At 57.0% G+C, this 27506-nt stretch overlaps 1 protein-coding gene across 1 annotated transcript in view; it reads right to left on the bottom strand.

Moving 5' to 3' along the window:
* Window positions 1-660: 660 nt before the first annotated feature.
* Window positions 661-27506, bottom strand: part of LOC137308212 (solute carrier family 12 member 6-like) — a gene marked incomplete at both ends in the record, with an annotated part of 40459 nt that continues 13613 nt past the window's right edge. The window contains 9 exon segments of the mRNA XM_067977061.1: window positions 661-768; window positions 5663-5794; window positions 11628-11797; window positions 17814-18009; window positions 21476-21644; window positions 23989-24011; window positions 24013-24094; window positions 24834-24953; window positions 25743-25841. Coding sequence (XP_067833162.1) covers window positions 661-768; window positions 5663-5794; window positions 11628-11797; window positions 17814-18009; window positions 21476-21644; window positions 23989-24011; window positions 24013-24094; window positions 24834-24953; window positions 25743-25841 — 1099 coding nt within the window.

Genomic DNA, 27506 nt, shown 5'->3' with positions numbered 1-27506 from the left:
ACCCCCCGAACCCCTCGATTAGATTCCAGTCTGCAATTCACTCCCGGGTATCTGTTATTCTATATATAAACCCCCCGAACCCCTCGATTAGATTCCAGTCTGTAACTCACTCCCGGGTATCTGTTATTCTATATATAAACCCCCCCGAACCCCTCGATTAGATTCCAGCCTGTAACTCACTCCCGGGTATCTGTTATTCTATATATAAACCCCCCGAACCCCTCGATTAGATTCCAGTCTGTAACTCACTCCCGGGTATCTGTTATTCTATATATAAACCCCCCCGAACCCCTCGATTGGATTCCAGCCTGTAACTCACTCCCGGGTATCTGTTATTCTATATATATACCCCCCGAACCCCTCGATTAGATTCCAGTCTGTAACTCACTCCCGGGTATCTGTTATTCTATATATAAACCCCCCGAACCCCTCGATTAGATTCCAGTCTGTAACTCACTCCCGAGTATCTGTTATTCTATATATAAACCCTCCGAACCCCTCGATTAGATTCCAGTCTGTAACTCACTCCCGAGTATCTGTTATTCTATATATAAACCCCCCGAACCCCTCGATTAGATTGGTTGGGGAGTATTGTGTCGTTACTGAGATGGACACAGCCCCTCTCTCTCTCTCCCTCTCTCTCGGTGATTGTGCTCCTACCTCTCGGTCCCTCTCAGTCTTCGAAAGTCTCATCTGCCTCAGCATCTGGGACCTTTGCTCCATCATCAGGGTACGTTCGTAGGTGTAGGCCGAGATATCACTGTCGTGCTGCAATTCAAGGAACAGGGGCTCAGAGAGCAACTGTCGTGAGCCCACCCCCAGAGAGGGGAAACGGGGCTTCGGAGAGTCCGTCACAACCAGGAGAGTTCAGACACTGATCACGGGGCCCGATCCGGATACACCGGGGGAGGGGGACACACACTGATCACGGGGCCCGATCCAGATACACCGGGGGGAGGGGGACACACACTGATCACGGGGCCCGATCCGGATACACCGGGGGAGGGGGACACACACTGATCACGGGGCCCGATCCGGATACACCGGGGGAGGGGGACACACTGATCACAGGGCCCGATCCAGATACACCGGGGGAGGGGGACACACACTGATCACGGGGCCCGATCCGGATACACCGGGGGAGGGGACACACTGATCACGGGGCCCGATCCGGATACACCGGGGGAGGGGGACACACACTGATCACGGGGCCCGATCCAGATACACCGGGGGAGGGGGACACACACTGATCACGGGGCCCGATCCGGATACACCGGGGGAGGGGGACACACTGATCACGGGGCCCGATCCGGATACACCGGGGGAGGGGACACACACTGATCACGGGGCCCGATCCGGATACACCGGGGGAGGGGACACACTGATCACGGGGCCCGATCCGGATACACCGGGGGAGGGGGACACACACTGATCACAGGGCCCGATCCGGATACACCGGGGGAGGGGGACACACACTGATCACGGGGCCCGATCCAGATACACCGGGGGGAGGGGGACACACACTGATCACGGGGCCCGATCCAGATACACCGGGGGAGGGGGACACACTGATCACGGGGCCCGATCCGGATACACCGGGGGAGGGGGACACACACTGATCACGGGGCCCGATCCGGATACACCGGGGGAGGGGTCACACTGATCACGGGGCCCGATCCGGATACACCGGGGGAGGGGACACACTGATCACGGGGCCCGATCCGGATACACCGGGGGAGGGGGACACACTGATCACGGGGCCCGATCCGGATACACCGGGGGAGGGGACACACACTGATCACGGGGCCCGATCCGGATACACCGGGGGAGGGGGACACACACTGATCACGGGGCCCGATCCGGATACACCGGGGGAGGGGGACACACACTGATCACGGGGCCCGATCCGGATACACCGGGGGAGGGGGACACACACTGATCACGGGGCCCGATCCGGATACACCGGGGGAGGGGGACACACTGATCACGGGGCCCGATCCGGATACACCGGGGGAGGGGACACACACTGATCACGGGGCCCGATCCGGATACACCGGGGGAGGGGGACACACTGATCACGGGGCCCGATCCGGATACACCGGGGGAGGGGGACACACTGATCACAGGGCCCGATCCGGATACACCGGGGGGAGGGGGACACACACTGATCACGGGGCCCGATCCGGATACACCGGGGGAGGGGGACACACTGATCACGGGGCCCGATCCGGATACACCGGGGGAGGGGGACACACACTGATCACGGGGCCCGATCCGGATACACCGGGGGAGGGGGAGACACTGATCACGGGGCCCGATCCGGATACACCGGGGGAGGGGACACACTGATCACGGGGCCCGATCCGGATACACCGGGGGAGGGGGACACACACTGATCACGGGGCCCGATCCGGATACACCGGGGGAGGGGGACACACTGATCACGGGGCCCGATCCGGATACACCGGGGGAGGGGGACACACTGATCACGGGGCCCGATCCGGATACACCGGGGGAGGGGACACACTGATCACGGGGCCCGATCCGGATACACCGGGGGAGGGGGACACACACTGATCACGGGGCCCGATCCGGATACACCGGGGGAGGGGGACACACTGATCACGGGGCCCGATCCGGATACACCGGGGGAGGGGGACACACTGATCACGGGGCCCGATCCGGATACACCGGGGGAGGGGGACACACTGATCACGGGGCCCGATCCGGATACACCGGGGGAGGGGGACACACTGATCACGGGGCCCGATCCGGATACACCGGGGGAGGGGGACACACACTGATCACGGGGCCCGATCCGGATACACCGGGGGAGGGGGACACACTGATCACGGGGCCCGATCCGGATACACCGGGGGAGGGGGACACACACTGATCACGGGGCCCGATCCGGATACACCGGGGGAGGGGGACACACACTGATCACGGGGCCCGATCCGGATACACCGGGGGAGGGGGACACACACTGATCACGGGGCCCGATCCGGATACACCGGGGGAGGGGGACACACACTGATCACGGGGCCCGATCCGGATACACCGGGGGAGGGGGACACACTGATCACGGGGCCCGATCCGGATACACCGGGGGAGGGGGACACACTGATCACGGGGCCCGATCCAGATACACCGGGGGAGGGGGACACACACTGATCACGGGGCCCGATCCAGATACACCGGGGGAGGGGGACACACTGATCACGGGGCCCGATCCGGATACACCGGGGGAGGGGGACACACACTGATCACGGGGCCCGATCCGGATACACCGGGGGAGGGGGACACACTGATCACGGGGCCCGATCCGGATACACCGGGGGAGGGGGACACACACTGATCACGGGGCCCGATCCGGATACACCGGGGGAGGGGACACACTGATCACGGGGCCCGATCCGGATACACCGGGGGAGGGGACACACACTGATCACGGGGCCCGATCCGGATACACCGGGGGAGGGGACACACTCTGTGACCGGGGCCTGATCCGGATACACTGGGGGAGGGGGACACACACTGTGACCGGGGCCTGATCCGGATATACCCGGGGGGGGCGGGGGGAGACACACTCTGTGACCGGGGCCCGATCCGGATATACCCGGGGGGGGGAGACACACACTGTGACCGGGGCCCGATCCGGATATACCCGGGGGGGGCGGGGGGAGACACACTCTGTGACCGGGGCCCGATCCGGTTATACCCGGGGGGGGGGGGAGACACACACTGTGACACTATGACCGGGGCCCGATCCGGATATACCCGGGGGGGGGACACACTCTGTGACCGGGGCCCGATCCGGATATACCCGGGGGGGGGGGGCGGGGGGAGACACACTCTGTGACCGGGGCCCGATCCGGATATACCCGGGGGGGGGCGGGGGGGAGACACACTCTGTGACCGGGGCCCGATCCGGTTATACCCGGGGGGGGGGGCGGGGGGAGACACACTCTGTGACCGGGGCCCGATCCGGTTATACCCGGGGGGGGGCGGGGGGAGACACACACTGTGACCGGGGCCCGATCCGGATATACCCGGGGGGGGGGCGGGGGGAGACACACTCTGTGACCGGGGCCCGATCCGGTTATACCCGGGGGGGGGCGGGGGGAGACACACTCTGTGACCGGGGCCCGATCCGGATATACCCGGGGGGGGGGGGGAGACACACTCTGTGACCGGGGCCCGATCCGGTTATACCCGGGGGGGGGCGGGGGGAGACACACTCTGTGACCGGGGCCCGATCCGGTTATACCCGGGGGGGGGCGGGGGGAGACACACACTGTGACCGGGGCCTGATCCGGTTATACCCGGGGGGGGGGGGCGGGGGGAGACACACACTGTGACCGGGGCCTGATCCGGTTATACCCGGGGGGGGGGAGACACACACTGTGACACTGTGACCGGGGCCCGATCCGGTTATACCCGGGGGGGGGGGCGGGGGGAGACACACTCTGTGACACTGTGACCGGGGCCCGATCCAGTTATACCCGGGGGGGGGGCGGGGGGGGAGACACACACTGTGACCGGGGCCTGATCCGGTTATACCCGGGGGGGGGGCGGGGGGAGACACACTCTGTGACACTGTGACCGGGGCCCGATCCGGTTATACCCGGGGGGGGGGGCGGGGGGAGACACACTCTGTGACACTGTGACCGGGGCCCGATCCGGTTATACCCGGGGGGGGGGGGCGGGGGAGACACACACTGTGACCGGGGCCCGATCCAGTTATACCCGGGGGGGGGGGCGGGGGGAGACACACACTGTGACCGGGGCCTGATCCGGTTATACCCGGGGGGGGGCGGGGGGAGACACACACTGTGACCGGGGCCTGATCCGGTTATACCCGGGGGGGGGGGGGGAGACACACTCTGTGACCGGGGCCCGATCCGGATATACCCGGGGGGGGGGCGGGGGGAGACACACACTGTGACCGGGGCCCGATCCGGTTATACCCGGGGGGGGAGACACACTCTGTGACCGGGGCCCGATCCGGTTATACCCGGGGGGGGGGGGAGACACACTCTGTGACCGGGGCCCGATCCGGTTATACCCGGGGGGGGGGGGCGGGGGGAGACACACTCTGTGACCGGGGCCCGATCCGGTTATACCCGGGGGGGGGGGGCGGGGGGAGACACACTCTGTGACCGGGGCCCGATCCGGTTATACCCGGGGGGGGGGGGGGAGACACACTCTGTGACCGGGGCCCGATCCGGTTATACCCGGGGGGGGGGGGGGGGAGACACACACTGTGACCGGGGCCTGATCCGGTTATACCCGGGGGGGGGGGCGGGGGGAGACACACTCTGTGACCGGGGCCCGATCCGGTTATACCCGGGGGGGGGGGGAGACACACTCTGTGACCGGGGCCCGATCCGGTTATACCCGGGGGGGGGCGGGGGGAGACACACACTGTGACCGGGGCCTGATCCGGATATACCCGGGGGGGGGCGGGGGGAGACACACTCTGTGACCGGGGCCTGATCCGGTTATACCCGGGGGGGGGGCGGGGGGAGACACACTCTGTGACCGGGGCCCGATCCGGTTATACCCGGGGGGGGGGGCGGGGGGAGACACACTCTGTGACCGGGGCCCGATCCGGTTATACCCGGGGGGGGCGGGGGGAGACACACTCTGTGACCCTCACCATTTCCACGACCTCGACCTCAGCCTCGATGCGCAGGTGATAGAGAAATGTGCTGAGATCTTTCTTCATCTGAATACTGTTATCCTCCATCTGAGCAACGGTGAAGATTCGGATACTGCACTTTCTCCAAACCTGCAGCATGGGGAAGACAGTGAGACCCTCGAACACGAGACCCCCAGAGAGAGAGAGAGACCCTCGAACACTGAGACCCCCCAGAGACAGAGAGACAGAGAGACCCTCGAACACAGTGAGACCCCCAGAGAGAGAGACCCTCGAACACAGTGAACCCCCAGAGAGAGAGACCCTCGAACACAGTGAACCCCCAGAGAGAGAGACCCTCGAACACAGTGAACCCCCAGAGAGACACAGTGAGAGTGAGAGAGAGAGAGAGACAGAGACAGAGACAGTGAGGGAGAGACCCTCGAACACAGCGAGACCCTCGAACACAGTGAACCCCCAGAGAGAGACAGTGAGAGAGAGAGAGACAGAGACAGAGACAGTGAGAGAGAGACCCTCGAACACAGTGAACCCCCAGAGAGACACAGTGAGAGTGAGAGAGACAGAGACAGAGACAGTGAGAGAGAGACCCTCGAACACAGCGAGACCCTCGAACACAGTGAACCCCCAGAGAGAGACAGTGAGAGAGAGAGAGACAGAGACAGTGAGAGAGAGACCCTCGAACACAGTGAACCCCCAGAGAGACACAGTGAGAGTGAGAGAGACAGAGACAGAGACAGAGACAGAGACAGTGAGAGAGAGACCCTCGAACACAGCGAGACCCTCGAACACAGTGAACCCCCAGAGAGAGACAGTGAGAGAGAGAGAGACAGAGACAGTGAGAGAGAGACCCTCGAACACAGTGAACCCCCAGAGAGACACAGTGAGAGTGAGAGAGACAGAGACAGAGACAGTGAGAGAGAGACCCTCGAACACAGCGAGACCCTCGAACACAGTGAACCCCCAGAGAGAGACAGTGAGAGAGAGAGAGACAGAGACAGTGAGAGAGAGACCCTCGAACACAGTGAACCCCCAGAGAGACACAGTGAGAGTGAGAGAGACAGAGACAGAGACAGTGAGAGAGAGACCCTCGAACACAGCGAGACACTCGAACACAGTGAACCCCCAGAGAGAGACAGTGAGAGAGAGAGAGAGACAGAGACAGAGACAGTGAGAGAGAGACCCTCGAACACAGCGAGACCCTCGAACACAGTGAACCCCCAGAGAGAGACAGTGAGAGAGAGAGAGAGACAGAGACAGTGAGAGAGAGACCCTCGAACACAGCGAGACCCTCGAACACAGTGAACCCCCAGAGAGAGAAATGAGAGAGAGAGAGACAGAGACAGTGAGAGAGAGACCCTCGAACACAGCGAGACCCTCGAACACAGTGAACCCCCAGAGAGAGACAGTGAGAGAGAGAGAGAGAGACAGAGACAGTGAGAGAGAGACCCTCGAACACAGTGAACCCCCAGAGAGACACAGTGAGAGTGAGAGAGAGAGAGACAGAGACAGTGAGAGAGAGACCCTCGAACACAGCGAGACCCTCGAACACAGTGAACCCCCAGAGAGAGACAGTGAGAGAGAGAGAGACAGAGACAGAGACAGTGAGAGAGAGACCCTCGAACACAGTGAACCCCCAGAGAGAGACAGTGAGACCCTCGAACACACACTGAACCCCGAGAGTGTGAGACCCTCGAACACACACTGAACCCCGAGAGAGACAGTGAGACCCTCGAACACACACTGAACCCCCAGAGAGAGACAGTGAGACCCTCGAACACACACTGAACCCCCAGAGAGTCAGTGAGACCCTCGAACACACACTGAACCCCCAGAGAGAGACAGTGAGACCCTCGAACACAGTGAGACCCCCAGAGAGAGACAGTGAGACCCTCGAACACACACTGAACCCCCAGAGAGAGACAGTGAGACCCTCGAACACACACTGAACCCCCAGAGAGACAGTGAGACCCTCGAACACACACTGAACCCCCAGAGAGACAGTGAGACCCTCGAACACACACTGAACCCCCAGAGAGACAGTGAGACCCTCGAACACACACTGAACCCCGAGAGAGACCGTGAGACCCTCGAACACACACTGAACCCCCAGAGAGAGACAGTGAGACCCTCGAACACACACTGAACCCCGAGAGAGACAGTGAGACCCTCGAACACACACTGAACCCAGAGAGAGACAGTGAGACCCTCGAACACACACTGAACCCCCAGAGAGAGACAGTGAGACCCTCGAACACACACTGAACCCCCAGAGAGACAGTGAGACCCTCGAACACACACTGAACCCCCAGAGAGAGACAGTGAGACCCTCGAACACACACTGAACCCCGAGAGAGACAGTGAGACCCTCGAACACACACTGAACCCCCAGAGAGAGACAGTGAGACCCTCGAACACACACTGAACCCCCAGAGAGTCAGTGAGACCCTCGAACACACACTGAACCCCCAGAGAGAGACAGTGAGACCCTCGAACACAGTGAGACCCCCAGAGAGAGACAGTGAGACCCTCGAACACACACTGAACCCCCAGAGAGAGACAGTGAGACCCTCGAACACACACTGAACCCCCAGAGAGACAGTGAGACCCTCGAACACACACTGAACCCCCAGAGAGACAGTGAGACCCTCGAACACACACTGAACCCCCAGAGAGACAGTGAGACCCTCGAACACACACTGAACCCCGAGAGAGACCGTGAGACCCTCGAACACACACTGAACCCCCAGAGAGAGACAGTGAGACCCTCGAACACACACTGAACCCCGAGAGAGACAGTGAGACCCTCGAACACACACTGAACCCAGAGAGAGACAGTGAGACCCTCGAACACACACTGAACCCCCAGAGAGAGACAGTGAGACCCTCGAACACACACTGAACCCCCAGAGAGACAGTGAGACCCTCGAACACACACTGAACCCCCAGAGAGAGACAGTGAGACCCTCGAACACACACTGAACCCCGAGAGAGACAGTGAGACCCTCGAACACACACTGAACCCCCAGAGAGAGACAGTGAGACCCTCGAACACACACTGAACCCCCAGAGAGAGACAGTGAGACCCTCGAACACACACTGAACCCCCAGAGAGAGACAGTGAGACCCTCGAACACACACTGAACCCCGAGAGAGAGACAGTGAGACCCTCGAACACACACTGAACCCCCAGAGAGAGACAGTGAGACCCTCGAACACACACTGAACCCCCAGAGAGACAGTGAGACCCTCGAACACACACTGAACCCCCAGAGAGAGACAGTGAGACCCTCGAACACACACTGAACCCCCAGAGAGAGACAGTGAGACCCTCGAACACAGTGAGACCCCCAGAGAGAGACAGTGAGACCCTCGAACACACACTGAACCCCCAGAGAGAGACAGTGAGACCCTCGAACACACACTGAACCCCGAGAGAGACAGTGAGACCCTCGAACACACACTGAACCCCCAGAGAGACAGTGAGACCCTCAAACACACACTGAACCCCCAGAGAGACAGTGAGACCCTCGAACACACACTGAACCCCCAGAGAGAGACAGTGAGACCCTCGAACACACACTGAACCCCGAGAGAGACAGTGAGACCCTCGAACACACACTGAACCCCCAGAGAGAGACAGTGAGACCCTCGAACACACACTGAACCCAGAGAGAGACAGTGAGACCCTCGAACACACACTGAACCCCCAGAGAGAGACAGTGAGACCCTCGAACACACACTGAACCCCCAGAGAGACAGTGAGACCCTCGAACACACACTGAACCCCCAGAGAGAGACAGTGAGACCCTCGAACACACACTGAACCCCGAGAGAGACAGTGAGACCCTCGAACACACACTGAACCCCCAGAGAGAGACAGTGAGACCCTCGAACACACACTGAACCCCCAGAGAGAGACAGTGAGACCCTCGAACACATGCTGAACCCCTAGAGAGACAGTAAGACCCTCGAACACAGTGAGACCCCCCCCACTGAGAGACAGTGAGACCCTCGAACACACACTGAACCCCGAGAGAGAGACAGTGAGACCCTCGAACACACACTGAACCCCCAGAGAGAGACAGTGAGACCCTCGAACACACACTGAACCCCCAGAGAGACAGTGAGACCCTCGAACACACACTGAACCCCCAGAGAGAGACAGTGAGACCCTCGAACACACACTGAACCCCCAGAGAGAGACAGTGAGACCCTCGAACACAGTGAGACCCCCAGAGAGAGACAGTGAGACCCTCGAACACACACTGAACCCCCAGAGAGAGACAGTGAGACCCTCGAACACACACTGAACCCCGAGAGAGACAGTGAGACCCTCGAACACACACTGAACCCCCAGAGAGACAGTGAGACCCTCAAACACACACTGAACCCCCAGAGAGACAGTGAGACCCTCGAACACACACTGAACCCCCAGAGAGAGACAGTGAGACCCTCGAACACACACTGAACCCCGAGAGAGACAGTGAGACCCTCGAACACACACTGAACCCCCAGAGAGAGACAGTGAGACCCTCGAACACACACTGAACCCAGAGAGAGACAGTGAGACCCTCGAACACACACTGAACCCCCAGAGAGAGACAGTGAGACCCTCGAACACACACTGAACCCCCAGAGAGACAGTGAGACCCTCGAACACACACTGAACCCCCGGAGAGAGACAGTGAGACCCTCGAACACACACTGAACCCCGAGAGAGACAGTGAGACCCTCGAACACACACTGAACCCCCAGAGAGAGACAGTGAGACCCTCGAACACACACTGAACCCCCAGAGAGAGACAGTGAGACCCTCGAACACATGCTGAACCCCTAGAGAGACAGTAAGACCCTCGAACACAGTGAGACCCCCCCCACTGAGAGACAGTGAGACCCTCGAACACACACTGAACCCCCAGAGAGAGACAGTGAGACCCTCGAACACAGTGAGACCCCCAGAGAGAGACAGTGAGACCCTCGAACACAGTGAGACCCCCAGAGAGAGACAGTGAGACCCTCGAACACACACTGAACCCCGAGAGAGAGACAGTGAGACCCTCGAACACACACTGAACCCCCAGAGAGAGACAGTGAGACCCTCGAACACACACTGAACCCCCAGAGAGACAGTGAGACCCTCGAACACACACTGAACCCCCAGAGAGAGACAGTGAGACCCTCGAACACACACTGAACCCCCAGAGAGACAGTGAGACCCTCGAACACACACTGAACCCCGAGAGAGACAGTGAGACCCTCGAACACACACTGAACCCCCAGAGAGAGACAGTGAGACCCTCGAACACACAGTGAGACCCCCAGAGAGAGACAGTGAGACCCTCGAACACAGTGAGACCCCCAGAGAGAGACAGTGAGACCCTCGAACACAGTGAGACCCCCAGAGAGAGACAGTGAGACCCTCGAACACACACTGAACCCCCAGAGAGAGACAGTGAGACCCTCGAACACACACTGAACCCCGAGAGAGACAGTGAGACCCTCGAACACACACTGAACCCCCAGAGAGAGACAGTGAGACCCTCGAACACACACTGAACCCCGAGAGAGAGACAGTGAGACCCTCGAACACACTGAACCCCCAGAGAGAGACAGTGAGACCCTCGAACACACACTGAACCCCCAGAGAGAGACAGTGAGACCCTCGAACACACACTGAACCCCGAGAGAGAGAAAGTGAGACCCTCGAACACACTGAACCCCCAGAGAGAGTCAGTGAGACCCTCGAACACACTGAACCCCCAGAGAGAGAGTGAGACCCTCGAACACACACTGAACCCCCAGAGAGAGACAGTGAGACCCTCGAACACAGTGAGACCCCCAGAGAGAGACAGTGAGACCCCCGGTGTATTGTACTCAGGTCCTGACCCTGTTCACCGCCCTGTGAGCTATGTCCTTATCGTGACTCCTGCCCCCTGGGGTGTCTTATACCCCCCGCTCCCAGTACCTTGTGTTGTTTGAGGAGGAATGGGAGCAGCATTAACATTCCACCATCATGTACAATCCACCAGACGTCAACTGTACCCTCAGTGAAGGGCTCCCCGTTACCGGGGAAAAAGGTGATATTCTTCGGCACGAGCAGGGCGAGATGAGCAGCTGTGGTGACCCGCACCGTCCCTGCAATAGAGAGAGGACACACCGTCACCAAACGGAGAGACCCAGAGGACACACAGTCACCAAACGGAGAGACCCCGAGACTTTACACCGTCACCAAACGGGGAGAGACCCCGAGAGTTTACACCGTCACCAAACGAGGAGAGACCCCCAGACTTTACACCGTCACCAAACGGGGAGAGACCCCCAGACTTTACACCGTCACCAAACGGGGAGAGACCCCGAGACTTTACACCGTCACCAAATGGGGAGAGACCCCCAGACTTTACACTGTCACCAAACGGGGAGAGACCCCCAGACTTTACACCGTCACCAAACGGGGAGAGACCCCGAGACTTTACACCGTCACCAAACGGGCAGAGACCCCCAGACTTTACACCGTCACCAAACGGGGAGAGACCCCGAGACTTTACACCGTCACCAAACGGGGAGAGACCCCGAGACTTTACACCGTCACCAAATGGGGAGAGAACCCGAGAGTTTACACCGTCACCAAACGGAGAGACCCCGAGACTTTACACCGTCACCAAACGGGGAGAGACCCCGAGACTTTACACCGTCACCAAACGGAGAGACCCCGAGACTTTACACCGTCACCAAACGGGGAGAGACCCCCAGACTTTACACCGTCACCAAACGGGGAGAGATCCCGAGAGTTTACACCGTCACCAAACGGGGAGAGACCCCGAGACTTTACACCGTCACCAAACGGAGAGACCCCGAGACTTTACACCGTCACCAAACGGGGAGAGACCCCGAGACTTTACACCGTCACCAAACGGGGAGAGACCCCGAGAGTTTACACCGTCACCAAACGGGGAGAGACCCCCAGACTTTACACCGTCACCAAACGGGGAGAGACCCCGAGACTTTACACCGTCACCAAACGGGGAGAGACCCCAAGAGTTTACACCGTCACCAAACGGGGAGACACCCCCAGACTTTACACCGTCACCAAACGGAGAGACCCCGAGACTTTACACCATCACCAAACGAGGAGAGACCCCCAGAGTTTACACCGTCACCAAACGGGGAGAGACCCCGAGACTTTACACCATCACCAAACGAGGAGAGACCCCCAGACTTTACACCGTCACCAAATGGGGAGAGACCCCCAGACTTTACACAGTCACCAAACGCGGAGAGACCCCAAGAGTTTACAACGTCACCAAACGGAGAGACCCCGAGACTTTACACCGTCACCAAATGGGGAGAGACCCCCAGACTTTACACCATCACCAAACGGGGAGAGACCCCCAGACTTTACACTGTCACCAAACGGGGAGAGACCCCCAGACTTTACACCGTCACCAAACGAGGAGAGACCCCCAGACTTTACACCGTCACCAAACGCGGAGAGACCCCCAGACTTTACACCGTCACCAAACGCGGAGAGACCCCAAGAGTTTACAACGTCACCAAACGGAGAGACCCCGAGACTTTACACCGTCACCAAATGGGGAGAGACCCCCAGACTTTACACTGTCACCAAACGGGGAGAGACCCCCAGACTTTACACCGTCACCAAATGGGGAGAGACCCCGAGACTTTACACTGTCACCAAACGGGGAGAGACCCCGAGACTTTACACTGTCACCAAACGGGGAGAGACCCCGAGACTTTACACCGTCACCAAACGGGGAGAGACCCCGAGACTTTACACTGTCACCAAACGGGGAGAGACCCCGAGACTTTACACCGTCACCAAACGGGGAGAGACCCCAAGAGTTTACACCGTCACCAAACGGGGAGAGACCCCGAGACTTTACACTGTCACCAAACGGGGAGAGGCCCCCAGACTTTACACTGTCACCAAACGGGGAGAGACCCCCAGACTTTACACTGTCACCAAACGGGGAGAGACCCCCAGACTTTACACTGTCACCAAACGGGGGAGACCCCGAGACTTTACACCGTCACCAAACGAGGAGAGACCCCGAGACTTTACACTGTCACCAAACGAGGAGAGACCCCGAGACTTTACACCGTCACCAAACGCGGAGAGACCCCCAGACTTTACACCGTCACCAAACGCGGAGAGACCCCAAGAGTTTACAACGTCACCAAACGGAGAGACCCCGAGACTTTACACCGTCACCAAATGGGGAGAGACCCCCAGACTTTACACCGTCACCAAACGGGGAGAGACCCCCAGACTTTACACCGTCACCAAATGGGGAGAGACCCCCAGACTTTACACCATCACCAAACGGGGAGAGACCCCGAGACTTTACACCGTCACCAAACGGGGAGAGACCCCCAGACTTTACACCGTCACCAAACGGGGAGAGACCCCAAGAGTTTACACCGTCACCAAACGAGGAGAGACCCCGAGACTTTACACCATCACCAAACGGGGAGAGACCCCCAGACTTTACACCGTCACCAAACGGGGAGGGACCCCGAGACTTTACACCGTCACCAAACGGGGAGAGACCCCCAGACTTTACACCGTCACCAAACGGGGAGAGACCCCCAGACTTTACACTGTCACCAAACGGGGAGAGACCCCCAGACTTTACACTGTCACCAAACGAGGAGAGACCCCGAGACTTTACACCATCACCAAACGGGGAGAGACCCCCAGACTTTACACTGTCACCAAACGAGGAGAGACCCCCAGACTTTACACCATCACCAAACGGGGAGAGACCCCGAGACTTTACACCATCACCAAACGGGGAGAGACCCCGAGACTTTACACCGTCACCAAACGGGGAGAGACCCCGAGACTTTACACTGTCACCAAACGGGGAGAGACCCCCAGACTTTACACTGTCACCAAACGGGGAGAGACCCCCAGACTTTACACTGTCACCAAACGAGGAGAGACCCCCAGACTTTACACCATCACCAAACGGAGAGACCCCGAGACTTTACACCGTCACCAAACGGGGAGAGACCCCGAGACTTTACACTGTCACCAAACGGGGAGAGAACCCCAGACTTTACACTGTCACCAAACGGGGAGAGACCCCCAGACTTTACACCGTCACCAAACGGGGAGAGACCCCCAGACTTTACACCGTCACCAAACGGGGAGAGACCCCCAGACTTTACACTGTCACCAAACGGCGGAGACCCCGAGACTTTACACCGTCACCAAACGGGGAGAGACCCCGAGACTTTACACCGTCACCAAACGGGGAGAGACCCCCAGACTTGACACTGTCACCAAACGGCGGAGACCCCGAGACTTTACACCGTCACCAAACGGGGAGAGACCCCGAGACTTTACACTGTCACCAAACGGGGAGAGACCCCGAGACTTTACACCGTCACCAAACGGGGAGAGACCCCCAGACTTTACACCATCACCAAACGGGGAGAGACCCCGAGACTTTACACCGTCACCAAACGGGGAGAGACCCCCAGACTTTACACCGTCACCAAACGGGGAGAGACCCCCAGACTTTACACTGTCACCAAACGGGGGAGAGACCCCGAGACTTTACACCGTCACCAAACGGGGAGAGACCCCGAGACTTTACACCGTCACCAAACGGGGAGAGACCCCCAGACTTTACACCGTCACCAAACGGGGAGAGACCCCCAGACTTTACACCGTCACCAAACGGGGAGAGACCCCCAGACTTTACACTGTCACCAAACGGGGAGAGACCCCCAGACTTTACACCGTCACCAAACGGAGAGACCCCCAGACTTTACACCGTCACCAAACGGGGAGAGACCCCCAGACTTTACACCGTCACCAAACGGAGAGACCCCCAGACTTTACACCATCACCAAATGGGGAGAGACCCCGAGACTTTACACCATCACCAAACGGGGAGAGACCCCCAGACTTTACACTGTCACCAAACGGGGAGACACCCCCAGACTTTACACCGTCACCAAACGGGGAGAGTCCCCCAGACTTTACACCGTCACCAAACGGGGAGAGACCCCGAGACTTTACACCATCACCAAACGGGGAGAGACCCCGAGACTTTACACCGTCACCAAACGGGGAGAGACCCCGAGACTTTACACCGTCACCAAACGGGGAGAGACCCCGAGACTTTACACTGTCACCAAACGGGGAGAGACCCCGAGACTTTACACTGTCACCAAACGGGGAGAGACCCCCAGACTTTACACCGTCACCAAACGGGGAGAGACCCCCAGACTTTACACTGTCACCAAACGAGGAGAGACCCCGAGACTTTACACCGTCACCAAACGGGGAGAGACCCCCAGACTTTACACCGTCACCAAACGGGGAGAGACCCCCAGACTTTACACTGTCACCAAACGGGGGAGAGACCCCGAGACTTTACACCGTCACCAAACGGGGAGAGACCCCGAGACTTTACACCGTCACCAAACGGGGAGAGACCCCCAGACTTTACACCGTCACCAAACGGGGAGAGACCCCCAGACTTTACACCGTCACCAAACGGGGAGAGACCCCCAGACTTTACACTGTCACCAAACGGGGAGAGACCCCCAGACTTTACACCATCACCAAACGGAGAGACCCCCAGACTTTACACCGTCACCAAACGGAGAGACCCCGAGACTTTACACTGTCACCAAACGGAGAGACCCCCAGACTTTACACTGTCACCAAACGGGGAGAGACCCCCAGACTTTACACCATCACCAAACGGAGAGACCCCCAGACTTTACACTGTCACCAAACGGGGAGAGACCCCCAGACTTTACACCATCACCAAACGGAGAGACCCCGAGACTTTACACTGTCACCAAACGGAGAGACCCCCAGACTTTACACCGTCACCAAACGGGGAGAGACCCCCAGACTTTACACCGTCACCAAACGGAGAGACCCCCAGACTTTACACCGTCACCAAACGGGGAGACACCCCCAGACTTTACACCGTCACCAAACGGGGAGAGACCCCGAGACTTTACACCGTCACCAAACGGGGAGAGACCCCGAGACTTTACACCATCACCAAACGGGGAGAGACCCCGAGACTTTACACCGTCACCAAACGGGGAGAGACCCCGAGACTTTACACCGTCACCAAACGGGGAGAGACCCCGAGACTTTACACCGTCACCAAACGGGGAGAGACCCCGAGACTTTACACTGTCACCAAACGGGGAGAGACCCCCAGACTTTACACCGTCACCAAACGGGGAGAGACCCCCAGACTTTACACTGTCACCAAACGAGGAGAGACCCCGAGACTTTACACCGTCACCAAACGGGGAGAGACCCCCAGACTTTACACTGTCACCAAACGGGGAGAGACCCCCAGACTTTACACTGTCACCAAACGGGGAGAGACCCCCAGACTTTACACTGTCACCAAACGGGGAGAGACCCCGAGACTTTACACTGTCACCAAACGGGGAGAGACCCCCAGACTTTACACCGTCACCAAACGGGGAGACACCCCCAGACTTTACACCGTCACCAAACGGGGAGAGACCCCCAGACTTTACACTGTCACCAAACGGGGAGAGACCCCCAGACTTTACACCGTCACCAAACGAGGAGAGACCCCCAGACTTTACACCATCACCAAACGGGGAGAGACCCCCAGACTTTACACCGTCACCAAACGGGGAGAGACCCCGAGACTTTACACTGTCACCAAACGGGGAGAGACCCCGAGACTTTACACCATCACCAAACGGGGAGAGACCCCGAGACTTTACACCGTCACCAAACGGGGAGAGACCCCCAGACTTTACACCGTCACCAAACGAGGAGAGACCCCGAGACTTTACACCGTCACCAAACGGGGAGAGACCCCGAGACTTTACACTGTCACCAAAATGCAGGAGGGGAGAGGGCGTGGGTTGGGAAGAGAGAGGGAGAGGGTGGGGGGGGGTGGGGTGGAGGAGAGCGCAGGGGAGGGGTGCAAGATGCTGGGTTGATATTTGACCACAGGGGCATCACAGCAGAGTCTGATTGCCGCCGTCCTCTGGTTGGGGATGAGGAGCAGGAACCCCAGGCTGATTCACCCCCTCCCGGACCCAGCACAGGCCGGGGATCGAGCCTGGGACTCTCCTGCTCTGTGCGGGGGCTTCGGGTACTCACCGATGAAGGTTTTCCAGGCCCGTGGATCCTCACTCTGCCTCCAGCAGTTGGGCCAGCCCAGGACCACTGTGTTGTGCTTCATTCCACCCAGGCCACAGGATTGGATGAGGTGGCAGACTCCCTCCCGCACCTTCCCTGCCACCACCACCTGACAGAATCCTTTCACCCTCTCCTTCTCCATCAGGGATTTCATGGTCTGTAAACAGAACAAAGCCCGTCACACTCGGCTCAACGGGATGGGCAGGGGGGGGGGGGGGGGGGCGGGGGAGAGACAGTCCCCCAGACCCCGGCCCCTTAAACCCCCTCCCCCGAGAGACTCACCGTCCCCCCTCCCCGAGAGACTCCCCGTCCCCCCCTCCCCGAGAGACTCCCCGTCCCCCCCTCCCCGAGAGACTCCCCGTCCCCCCCTCCCCGAGAGACTCCCCGTCCCCCCCTCCCCGAGAGACTCCCCGTCCCCCCCTCCCCGAGAGACTCCCCGTCCCCCCCTCCCCGAGAGACTCCCCGTCCCCCCCTCCCCGAGAGACTCCCCATGCCCCCCTCCCCGAGAGACTCCCCGTCCCCCCCTCCCCGAGAGACTCCCCGCCTCCCCGAGAGACTCCCCATGCCCCCCTCCCCAAAAGACTCCCCATGCCCCCCCTCCCCGAGAGACTCCCCGCCTCCCCGAGAGACTCCCCATGCCCCCCTCCCCAAGAGACTCCCCATGCCCCCCCTCCCCGAGAGACTCCCCGCCTCCCCGAGAGACTCCCCGCCTCCCCGAGAGACTCCCCGCCTCCCCGAGAGACTCCCCGACTCCCCCCCTCCTCGTCAGACTCCCCGCCTCCCCGAGAGACTCCCCATGCCCCCCTCCCCAAGAGGCTCCCCATGCCCCCCCTCCCCGAGTGACTCCCCGCACCCACCCCCACCCCCACCCCATCGCCCGGCCCCCAGTCCACCCCTTGCCCCACTCCTGTCCCACCTGCTGTACCTCGGCCCAGATTGGACTGTTCCAATGCTCTCCTGACCGGCCTCCCATCTCCCACTCTCCGTAAACTCCAGCTCATCCAAAACTCTCCCCCCGTATCCTAACTCGCACCGAGTCCCGTTCACCCATCACCCCCTGTGCTCACTGACCTACATTGGCTCCAGGTCCGGGAACGCCTCGATTTTAAAATTCTCATCCTTGTTTTCAAATCCCTCCATGGCCCTCGCCCCCCTCCCTCCCTATCTCTGTAACCTCCTCCAGCCCCCTACGACCCTCCGAGATCTCTGCGCTCCTCCAATTCTGGCCTCTTGCTCATCCCCCCCCCCCCCCCGATTCCCATCGCTCCACCATTGGCGGCCGTGCCTTCAGCTGCCTGGGCCTCGAGCTCTGGAATTCCCTCCCTAAACCTCTCCCTCTCTCTCTCCCCCTTTAAGACGCTCCTTAAAACCCACCTCTTTGACCGAGCTTTTAGTCACCTGTCCTAATATGAATTTCAATATAGAGAAGTGTGAGGTGGGACATTTTGGCGGGAAGAATAAGGAGGCCACAAACTGATTGGATAATCAGAGTCTAAATGGGGGAGAGGAGCAGAGGGATCTGGGGGGACAGATACACAAATCACTAAAAGTAGCGACACAGGTTAATAAGGACATAAAAAAAGGCAAATCAAACACTGGGGGTCATTCCTAGAGGGATAGAATTGAAAAGCAGAGAAGTTCTGTTAAACTTGTATTGAACTCGGAGCACTGTGCACAGTTCTGGTCTCCATATACCTCGGTTAGACCACACTTGGAGCACTGTGCACAGTCCTGGTCTCCATATACCTGGGTTAGACCACACTCGGAGCACTGTGCACAGTCCTGGTCTCCATATACCTGGGTTAGACCACACTTGGAGCACTGTGCACAGTTCTGGTCTCCATATACCTCGGTTAGACCACACTCGGAGCACTGTGCACAGTTCTGGTCTCCATATACCTTGGTTAGACCACACTTGGAGCACTGTGCACAGTTCTGGTCTCCATATACCTGGGTTAGACCACACTCGGAGCACTGTGCACAGTTCTGGTCTCCATATACCTGGGTTAGACCACACTCGGAGCACTGTGCACAGTTCTGGTCTCCATATACCTTGGTTAGACCACACTCGGAGCACTGTGCACAGTTCTGGTCTCCATATACCTTGGTTAGACCACACTCGGAGCACTGTGCACAGTTCTGGTCTCCATATACCTCGGTTAGACCACACTCGGAGCACTGTGCACAGTTCTGGTCTCCATATACCTCGGTTAGACCACACTCGGAGCACTGTGCACAGTTCTGGTCTCCATATACCTTGGTTAGACCACACTCTGAGCACTGTGCACAGTTCTGGTCTCCATATACCTTGGTTAGACCACACTCGGAGCACTGTGCACAGTTCTGGTCTCCATATACCTCGGTTAGACCACACTCGGAGCACTGTGCACAGTTCTGGTCTCCATATACCTTGGTTAGACCACACTCGGAGCACTGTGCACAGTTCTGGTCTCCATATACCTTGGTTAGACCACACTCGGAGCACTGTGCACAGTTCTGGTCTCCATATACCTTGGTTAGACCACACTCGGAGCACTGTGCACAGTTCTGGTCTCCATATACCTTGGTTAGACCACACTTGGAGCACTGTGCACAGTTCTGGTCTCCATATACCTCGGTTAGACCACACTCGGAGCACTGTGCACAGTTCTGGTCTCCATATACCTTGGTTAGACCACACTCGGAGCACTGTGCACAGTTCTGGTCTCCATATACCTTGGTTAGACCACACTCGGAGCACTGTGCACAGTTCTGGTCTCCATATACCTTGGTTAGACCACACTCGGAGCACTGTGCACAGTTCTGGTCTCCATATTATAAAAAGGATATCGAGGCACTGGAGAAGGTGCAAAAAAGATTTACCAGGATGATCCCAGAACTGAGAGGTTTATAACTATCAGGAAAGGCTGAACAGGCTGGGGCTCTTTTCTCTAGAAAAGAGAAGACTGAGGGGTGACCTGATGGAGGTCTTTAAGATTATGAAAGGGTTTGAATGTTTCCACTTGCAGGGGAGACCAGAACTTGAGGTCATGAGGGAGAAAGGAATAGAAGGAGATGGTGATAGGGAGAGATGGAGTAGGGAGGGAGGAGGCTCGTGTGGAGCAGAAACACCAGCACAGACCTGATGGGCCGAATGGCCTGTTTCTGTACTGTAGACTTGAAGTAAATCTCGATGTACTATCTCCTTCTGTGGCTCAGTGTCAATCACTGGGGGCGTTTTATTGGGTTAAAGGCGCTGTGTGAACAGGAGTTGTCGTTGGTAGCATTCTGTCCCCTCAGCATCAGAAGGTCCTCGGTTCAGGCTGACACTCCCCTCTCCTGCTCTGTGTGGGGCGGCTCAGTCCCACACCGGGTGGGATCGGTAACTCAGCATAGGCCCGGGACAGAGCCTGGGCCTCTCCTGCTCTGTGTGGGGGGCTCAGTCCCACACCGGGTGGGGTCAGTAACTCGGGACAGAGCCTGGGCCTCTCCTGCTCTGTGTGGGGGGCTCAGTCACACACCGGGTGGGGTCAGGAACTCGGGACAGAGCCTGGGCCTCTCCTGCTCTGTGTGGGGGACCCAGTCCCACAGAGAGTGGTGGTACTGGGCTGATTGTCACCGGTTTCTCTGACTGGCGCCTGTACCTGCTCAGCAGCCAATGCCTCCCCGTAGTTTTCCAGAAAGTTCCCGGAGAGGACGGTGCCCACGATGGTCAGGCCTTTACCTGCCTTCAGCTGGGAGGCAAAGGTCAAGAGTCGCGGATACTTGACGTGAAGATCTTCATCCAACTTGATCAGTACCAGGAGCTGGGGTCTGGAGGGAAAGGAGAGAAAGTCAGAGAGGGGCGGGCAGAGAGACGGCGGGCAGAGAGACCGGGCGGTAAAATTAAAAAGGAAATTAGGAAAGCAAAGAGAGGGCATGAAAAAATACTGGCAAATAAAATTAAGGAAAACCCAAAGATGATATATAAATACTTAAAGAGCAAGAGGAGAACGAAGGAAAGAGTCGGGCCTATCAGAGACCAAAAAGGTAACCTATGTGTGGAGGTGCAAGATGTGGGGATGGTTCTTAATGAACACTTTGCGTCTGTCCTCACAAAAGAGGGAGACGGTGCAGAGATTGTAGTTAAGGAGGAGGAGTGTGAAATATTGGATGGGATAAACATAGTGAGAGAGGAAGTATTAAGGGGTTTAGCATCTTTGAAAGTCGATAAATCACCAGGCCCGGATGAAATGTATCCCAGACTGTTAAGAGAAGCCAGGGAGGAAATAGCGGAGACTCTGACCATCATTTTCCAATCCTCCCTGGATACAGGGCGTGGTGCCGGAGGATTGAAGGACTGCTAACATTGTACCATTGTTTAAAAAGGGAGCGAGGGATAGACCGAGTAATTACAGGTCAGTCAGTCTAACCTCGGGGGTGGGAAAATTATTGGAGTCAATTCTGAGGGACAGGATAAATAATCATTTAGAAAGGCACGGAGTAATCAAGGACAGTCAGCACGGATTTGTTAAGGGAAGGTCGTGTCTGACTAACTTGATTGAATTTTTTGAGGAGGTAACAAGGAGGGTCAATGAGGGTAACACATTTGATGTAGTCTACATGGATTTTAGCAAGGCTTTTGACAAGGTCCCACATGGCAGACTGGTCAAAAAAGTAAAAGCCCATGGGATCCAAGGGAATGTGGCAAATTGGATCCAAAATTGGCTCAGCGGCAGGAAGCAAAGGGTAATGGTCGACGGGTGTTTTTGTGACTGGAAGGCTGTTTCCAGTGGGGTGCCGCAGGGCTCAGTACTGGTCCCTTGCTTTTTGTGGTATATATTAATGATTTAGACTTAAATGTAGGGGGCATGATTAAAAAGTTTGCAGATGATACAAAAATTGTCCGTGGGGCTGATAGTGAGGAGGAAAGCTGTAGACTGCAGGAAGATATCAATGGACTGGTCAGGTGGGCAGAAAAGTGACAAATGGAATTCAATCTGGAGAAGTGTGAGGTAATGCATTTGGGGAGAGCAAACAAGGCAAGGGAATACACAATAAATGGGAGGATACTGAGAGGTGGAGAGGAAGTGAGGGACCTTGGAGTGCATGTCCACAGATCCCTGAAGGTAGCAGGACAGGTAGATAAGGTGGTTAAGAAGGCATATGGAATACTTTCCTTTATTAGCCGAGGCATAGAATATAAGAGCAGGGAGGTTATGCTGGAACTGTATAAAACACTAGTTAGGTCACAGCTTGAGTACTGCGTACAGTTCTGGTCACCACATTACAGGAAGGATGTGATTGCACTCGAGAGGGTGCAGAGGAGATTTACGAGGATGTTGCCAGGACTGGAGAATTTTAGCTATGAGGAAAGATTGGATAGGCTGGGGTTGTTTTCTTTGGAACAGAGGAGGCTGAGGGGAGATTTAATTGAGGTGATAAAATTATGAGGGGCCCAGATAGAGTGGATAGGAAGGACCTATTTCCCTTAGCAGAGGGGTCAGTGACCAGGGGGCATAGATTTAAAGTGATTGGTGGAAGGATTAGAGGGGAGCTGAGGAGAAATGTTTTCCCCCAGAGGGTGTGGGAGTCTGGAACTCACTGCCTGAGAGGGTGGGAGAGGCAGAAACCCTCAACTCATTTAAAGAGTACCTGAAGAGCCGAAACCCACAGGGATAGGGACCGAGTGCGGGAAAGTGGGATTAGGCTGGGGGGCTCATTTTCGGCCGGCGCGGACACGATGGGCCGAATGGCCTCCTTCTGTGCCATAAATTTCTATGATTCAGACAGAGAGACAAGGCACATAGGAACAGGAGGAGGCCATTCAGCCCGTCGAGCCTGTTCCGCCATTCAACGAGATCATGTGTGATCTGTGCCTGAACTCTGCCCACTGTAGCCTCATGGCCCTTAATATCTTGGGTCAACAAAAATCTCTCAATTATACAAATTATAGACCTGTTAGTCTGTAACATCTGTTGTGGGGAATTAATTGGAATCTTTAATTAAGGACAGAGCACTTCGAGAACTTTGAGGGTGATCAGAGAGAGCAAACTCGGATCAGTAAAGGGGTAAGTCAGGTGTAATGAACCCAAACTGAGTATTTTTAAGCAAGTAACTGTACATGAGAGAAGGTCAAGGGTCTCACAGTAAGACCCTGGAGTCTGCCTCCCGTTACCTCCAGTTCTTGGTGTGGGGGGGGTCCTTCCTCGAGGCGCAGCAGGGCGTAGCGAGCGGCACTGAGAGAGAGTCCACGGATACCGTCACCCCACTCCTTCTCTGCCCTGTGGACAAGGGGAGTCAAAGAGGGTTACACAGCAAGAGACCGTTCGCAATCCCGCCCCCCATATCGATCCCCAGGCACCGGCCATGTACACACACACACACACACGTACAGCCCGACACCGCGCACGCGCACACACACACAGGCCCCAGACACACATAAAACACAGGCCCCAGACACACATAAAACACAGACACACACACACACGTACAGCCCGACACCGCGCACGCGCACACACACAGGCCCCAGACACACACACACGTACAGCCCGACACCGCGCACACGCAGGCCCCAGACACACATAAAACACAGGCCCCAGACACACATAAAACACAGACACACACACACACACACACACACGTACAGCCCGACACCGCGCACGCGCACACACACACGGGCCCCAGACACACATAAAACACAGACACACACACACACGTACAGCCTGACACCACGCACGCGTGCACACACACACACACACACACACACACACACGGGCCCCAGACACACATAAAACACAGGCCCCAGACACACACACACATGTACAGCCCGACACCGCACACGCGCACGCACACAGGCCCCAGACACACATAAAACACAGGCCCCAGACACGCGCGCACACACAGGCCCCAGACACACACACACGTACAGCCCGACACCGCGCACGAGCTGCGCAGCACACACACACACACACACCAGACACAAACACACACACCCGCCCCAGACCCCAGACACTCACTCACCCTTGGTACTCGATGTACTTGTAGATCATTCCAGCGATCACCATGGCTACAATGGCGTAATACCAGGAGGAGAGAAACATCAGGGCCAGGCAGAGACTCATTCCCAGGAACGAGAGAGTCCTAGAGACAACACACACACAGTGTGTCAGTGGGTGATCAGAGGAGACTCAGGGCCCCAGGAACGAGAGAGTGCGAGAGACAACACACACACAGTGGGTCAGTGGGTGATCAGAGAGACTCAGGGCCCCAGGAACGAGAGAGGACCGAGGAGACAACACACACACAGTGGGTCAGTGGGTGATCAGAGAGACTCAGGGCCCCAGGAACGAGAGAGACCGAGAGACAACACACACACAGTGGGTCAGTGGGTGATCAGAGAGACTCAGGGCCCCAGGAACGAGAGAGACCGAGAGACAACACACACACAGTGGGTCAGTGGGTGATCAGAGAGACTCAGGGCCCCAGGAACGAGAGAGACCGAGAGACAACACACACACAGTGGGTCAGTGGGGTGATCAGAGAGACTCAGGGCCCCAGGAACGAGAGAGACTGAGAGACAACACACACACACACACACACACACAGTGGGTCAGTGGGTGATCAGAGAGACTCAGGGCCCCAGGAACGAGAGAGACCGAGAGACAACACACACACAGTGGGTCAGTGGGTGATCAGAGAGACTCAGGGCCCCAGGAACGAGAGAGACCGAGAGACAACACACACACAGTGGGTCAGTGGGTGATCAGAGAGACTCAGGGCCCCAGGAACGAGAGAGACCGAGAGACAACACACACACAGTGGGTCAGTGGAGTGATCAGAGAGACTCAGGGCCCCAGGAACGAGAGAGACCGAGAGACAACACACCACACAGTGGGTCAGTGGGTGACCCCAATCACACACCTCTCTTACCAGTGATAGTATCGGAATCGGGGTCTCCAGTTGGGGGTCCTCAGGAGAGTCTGTAGAGCACACGCCAGATTCACAAAGAGGTAACACATCAGGAAAAACCTGAAGGGGAAAGGTCACCGTCAGCAGGAGCTCATCAACAGTACTGGGTTTCTATAGACCCCCCTCCCCATTAATAAACAGTACTGGGTATCTATAGACCCCCCCTCCCCATTAATAAACAGTACTGGGTATCTATAGACCCCCCTCCCCATTAATAAACAGTACTGGGTATCTATAGACCCCCCCCCATTAATAAACAGTACTGGGTATCTATAGACCCTCCCTCCATTAATAAACAGTACTGGGTATCTATAGACCCCCCTCCCCATTAATAAACAGTACTGGGTATCTATAGACCCCCCCTCCCCATTAATAAACAGTACTGGGTATCTATAGACCCCCCTCCCCATTAATAAACAGTACTGGGTATCTATAGACCCCCCCCCCCCCATTAATAAACAGTACTGGGTATCTATAGACCCTCCCCATTAATAAACAGTACTGGATATCTATAGACCCTCCCCATTAATAAACAGTACTGGTATCTATAGACCCCCCCCATTAATAAACAGTACTGGATATCTATAGACCCCCCTCCCCATTAATAAACAGTACTGGGTATCTATAGACCCCCCCTCCCATTAATAAACAGTACTGGGTATCTATAGACCCCCCCTCCCCATTAATAAACAGTACTGGGTATCTATAGACCCCCCCCTCCCCATTAATAAACAGTACTGGGTATCTATAGACGCCCCCCCCATTAATAAACAGTACTGGGTATCTATAGACCTCACCATTAATAAACAGTACTGGGTATCTATAGACCCCCCTCCCCATTAATAAACAGTACTGGGTATCTATAGACCCCCCCCCCCCATTAATAAACAGTACTGGGTATCTATAGACCCTCCCCATTAATAAACAGTACTGGGTATCTATAGACGCCCCCCCCATTAATAAACAGTACTGGGTATCTATAGACCTCACCATTAATAAACAGTACTGGGTATCTATAGACCCTCCCCATTAATAAACAGTACTGGGTATCTATAGACCCCCCCCCATTAATAAACAGTACTGGGTATCTATAGACCCCCCCATTAATAAACAGTACTGGGTATCTATAGACCCCCCCATTAATAAACAGTACTGGGTATCTATAGACCCCCCCTCCCCATTAATAAACAGTACTGGGTATCTATAGACCCCCCCCCCATTAATAAACAGTACTGGGTATCTATAGACCCTCCCCATTAATAAACAGTACTGGGTATCTATAGACCCCCCCCATTAATAAACAGTACTGGGTATCTATAGACCCCCCCATTAATAAACAGTACTGGGTATCTATAGACCCCCCCCCCATTAATAAACAGTACTGGGTATCTATAGACCCCCCCCCATTAATAAACAGTACTGGGTATCTATAGACCCCCCCATTAATAAACAGTACTGGGTATCTATAGACCCCCCCCCCATTAATAAACAGTACTGGGTATCTATAGACCCCCCCCCATTAATAAACAGTACTGGGTATCTATAGACCCCCCCCCATTAATAAACAGTACTGGGTATCTATAGACCCCCCCCATTAATAAACAGTACTGGGTATCTATAGACCCCCCCCCCATTAATAAACAGTACTGGGTATCTATAGACCCCCCCATTAATAAACAGTACTGGGTATCTATAGACCCCCCCCCATTAATAAACAGTACTGGG

The sequence above is a fragment of the Heptranchias perlo genome, unplaced genomic scaffold (assembly GCF_035084215.1).
Source record: "Heptranchias perlo isolate sHepPer1 unplaced genomic scaffold, sHepPer1.hap1 HAP1_SCAFFOLD_1227, whole genome shotgun sequence".
Taxonomy (NCBI): Eukaryota; Metazoa; Chordata; class Chondrichthyes; order Hexanchiformes; family Hexanchidae; genus Heptranchias; species Heptranchias perlo.
The sequence above is the reverse complement of the archived record's forward strand: the minus strand, read 5'-3'. Positions and strand labels throughout refer to the sequence as shown.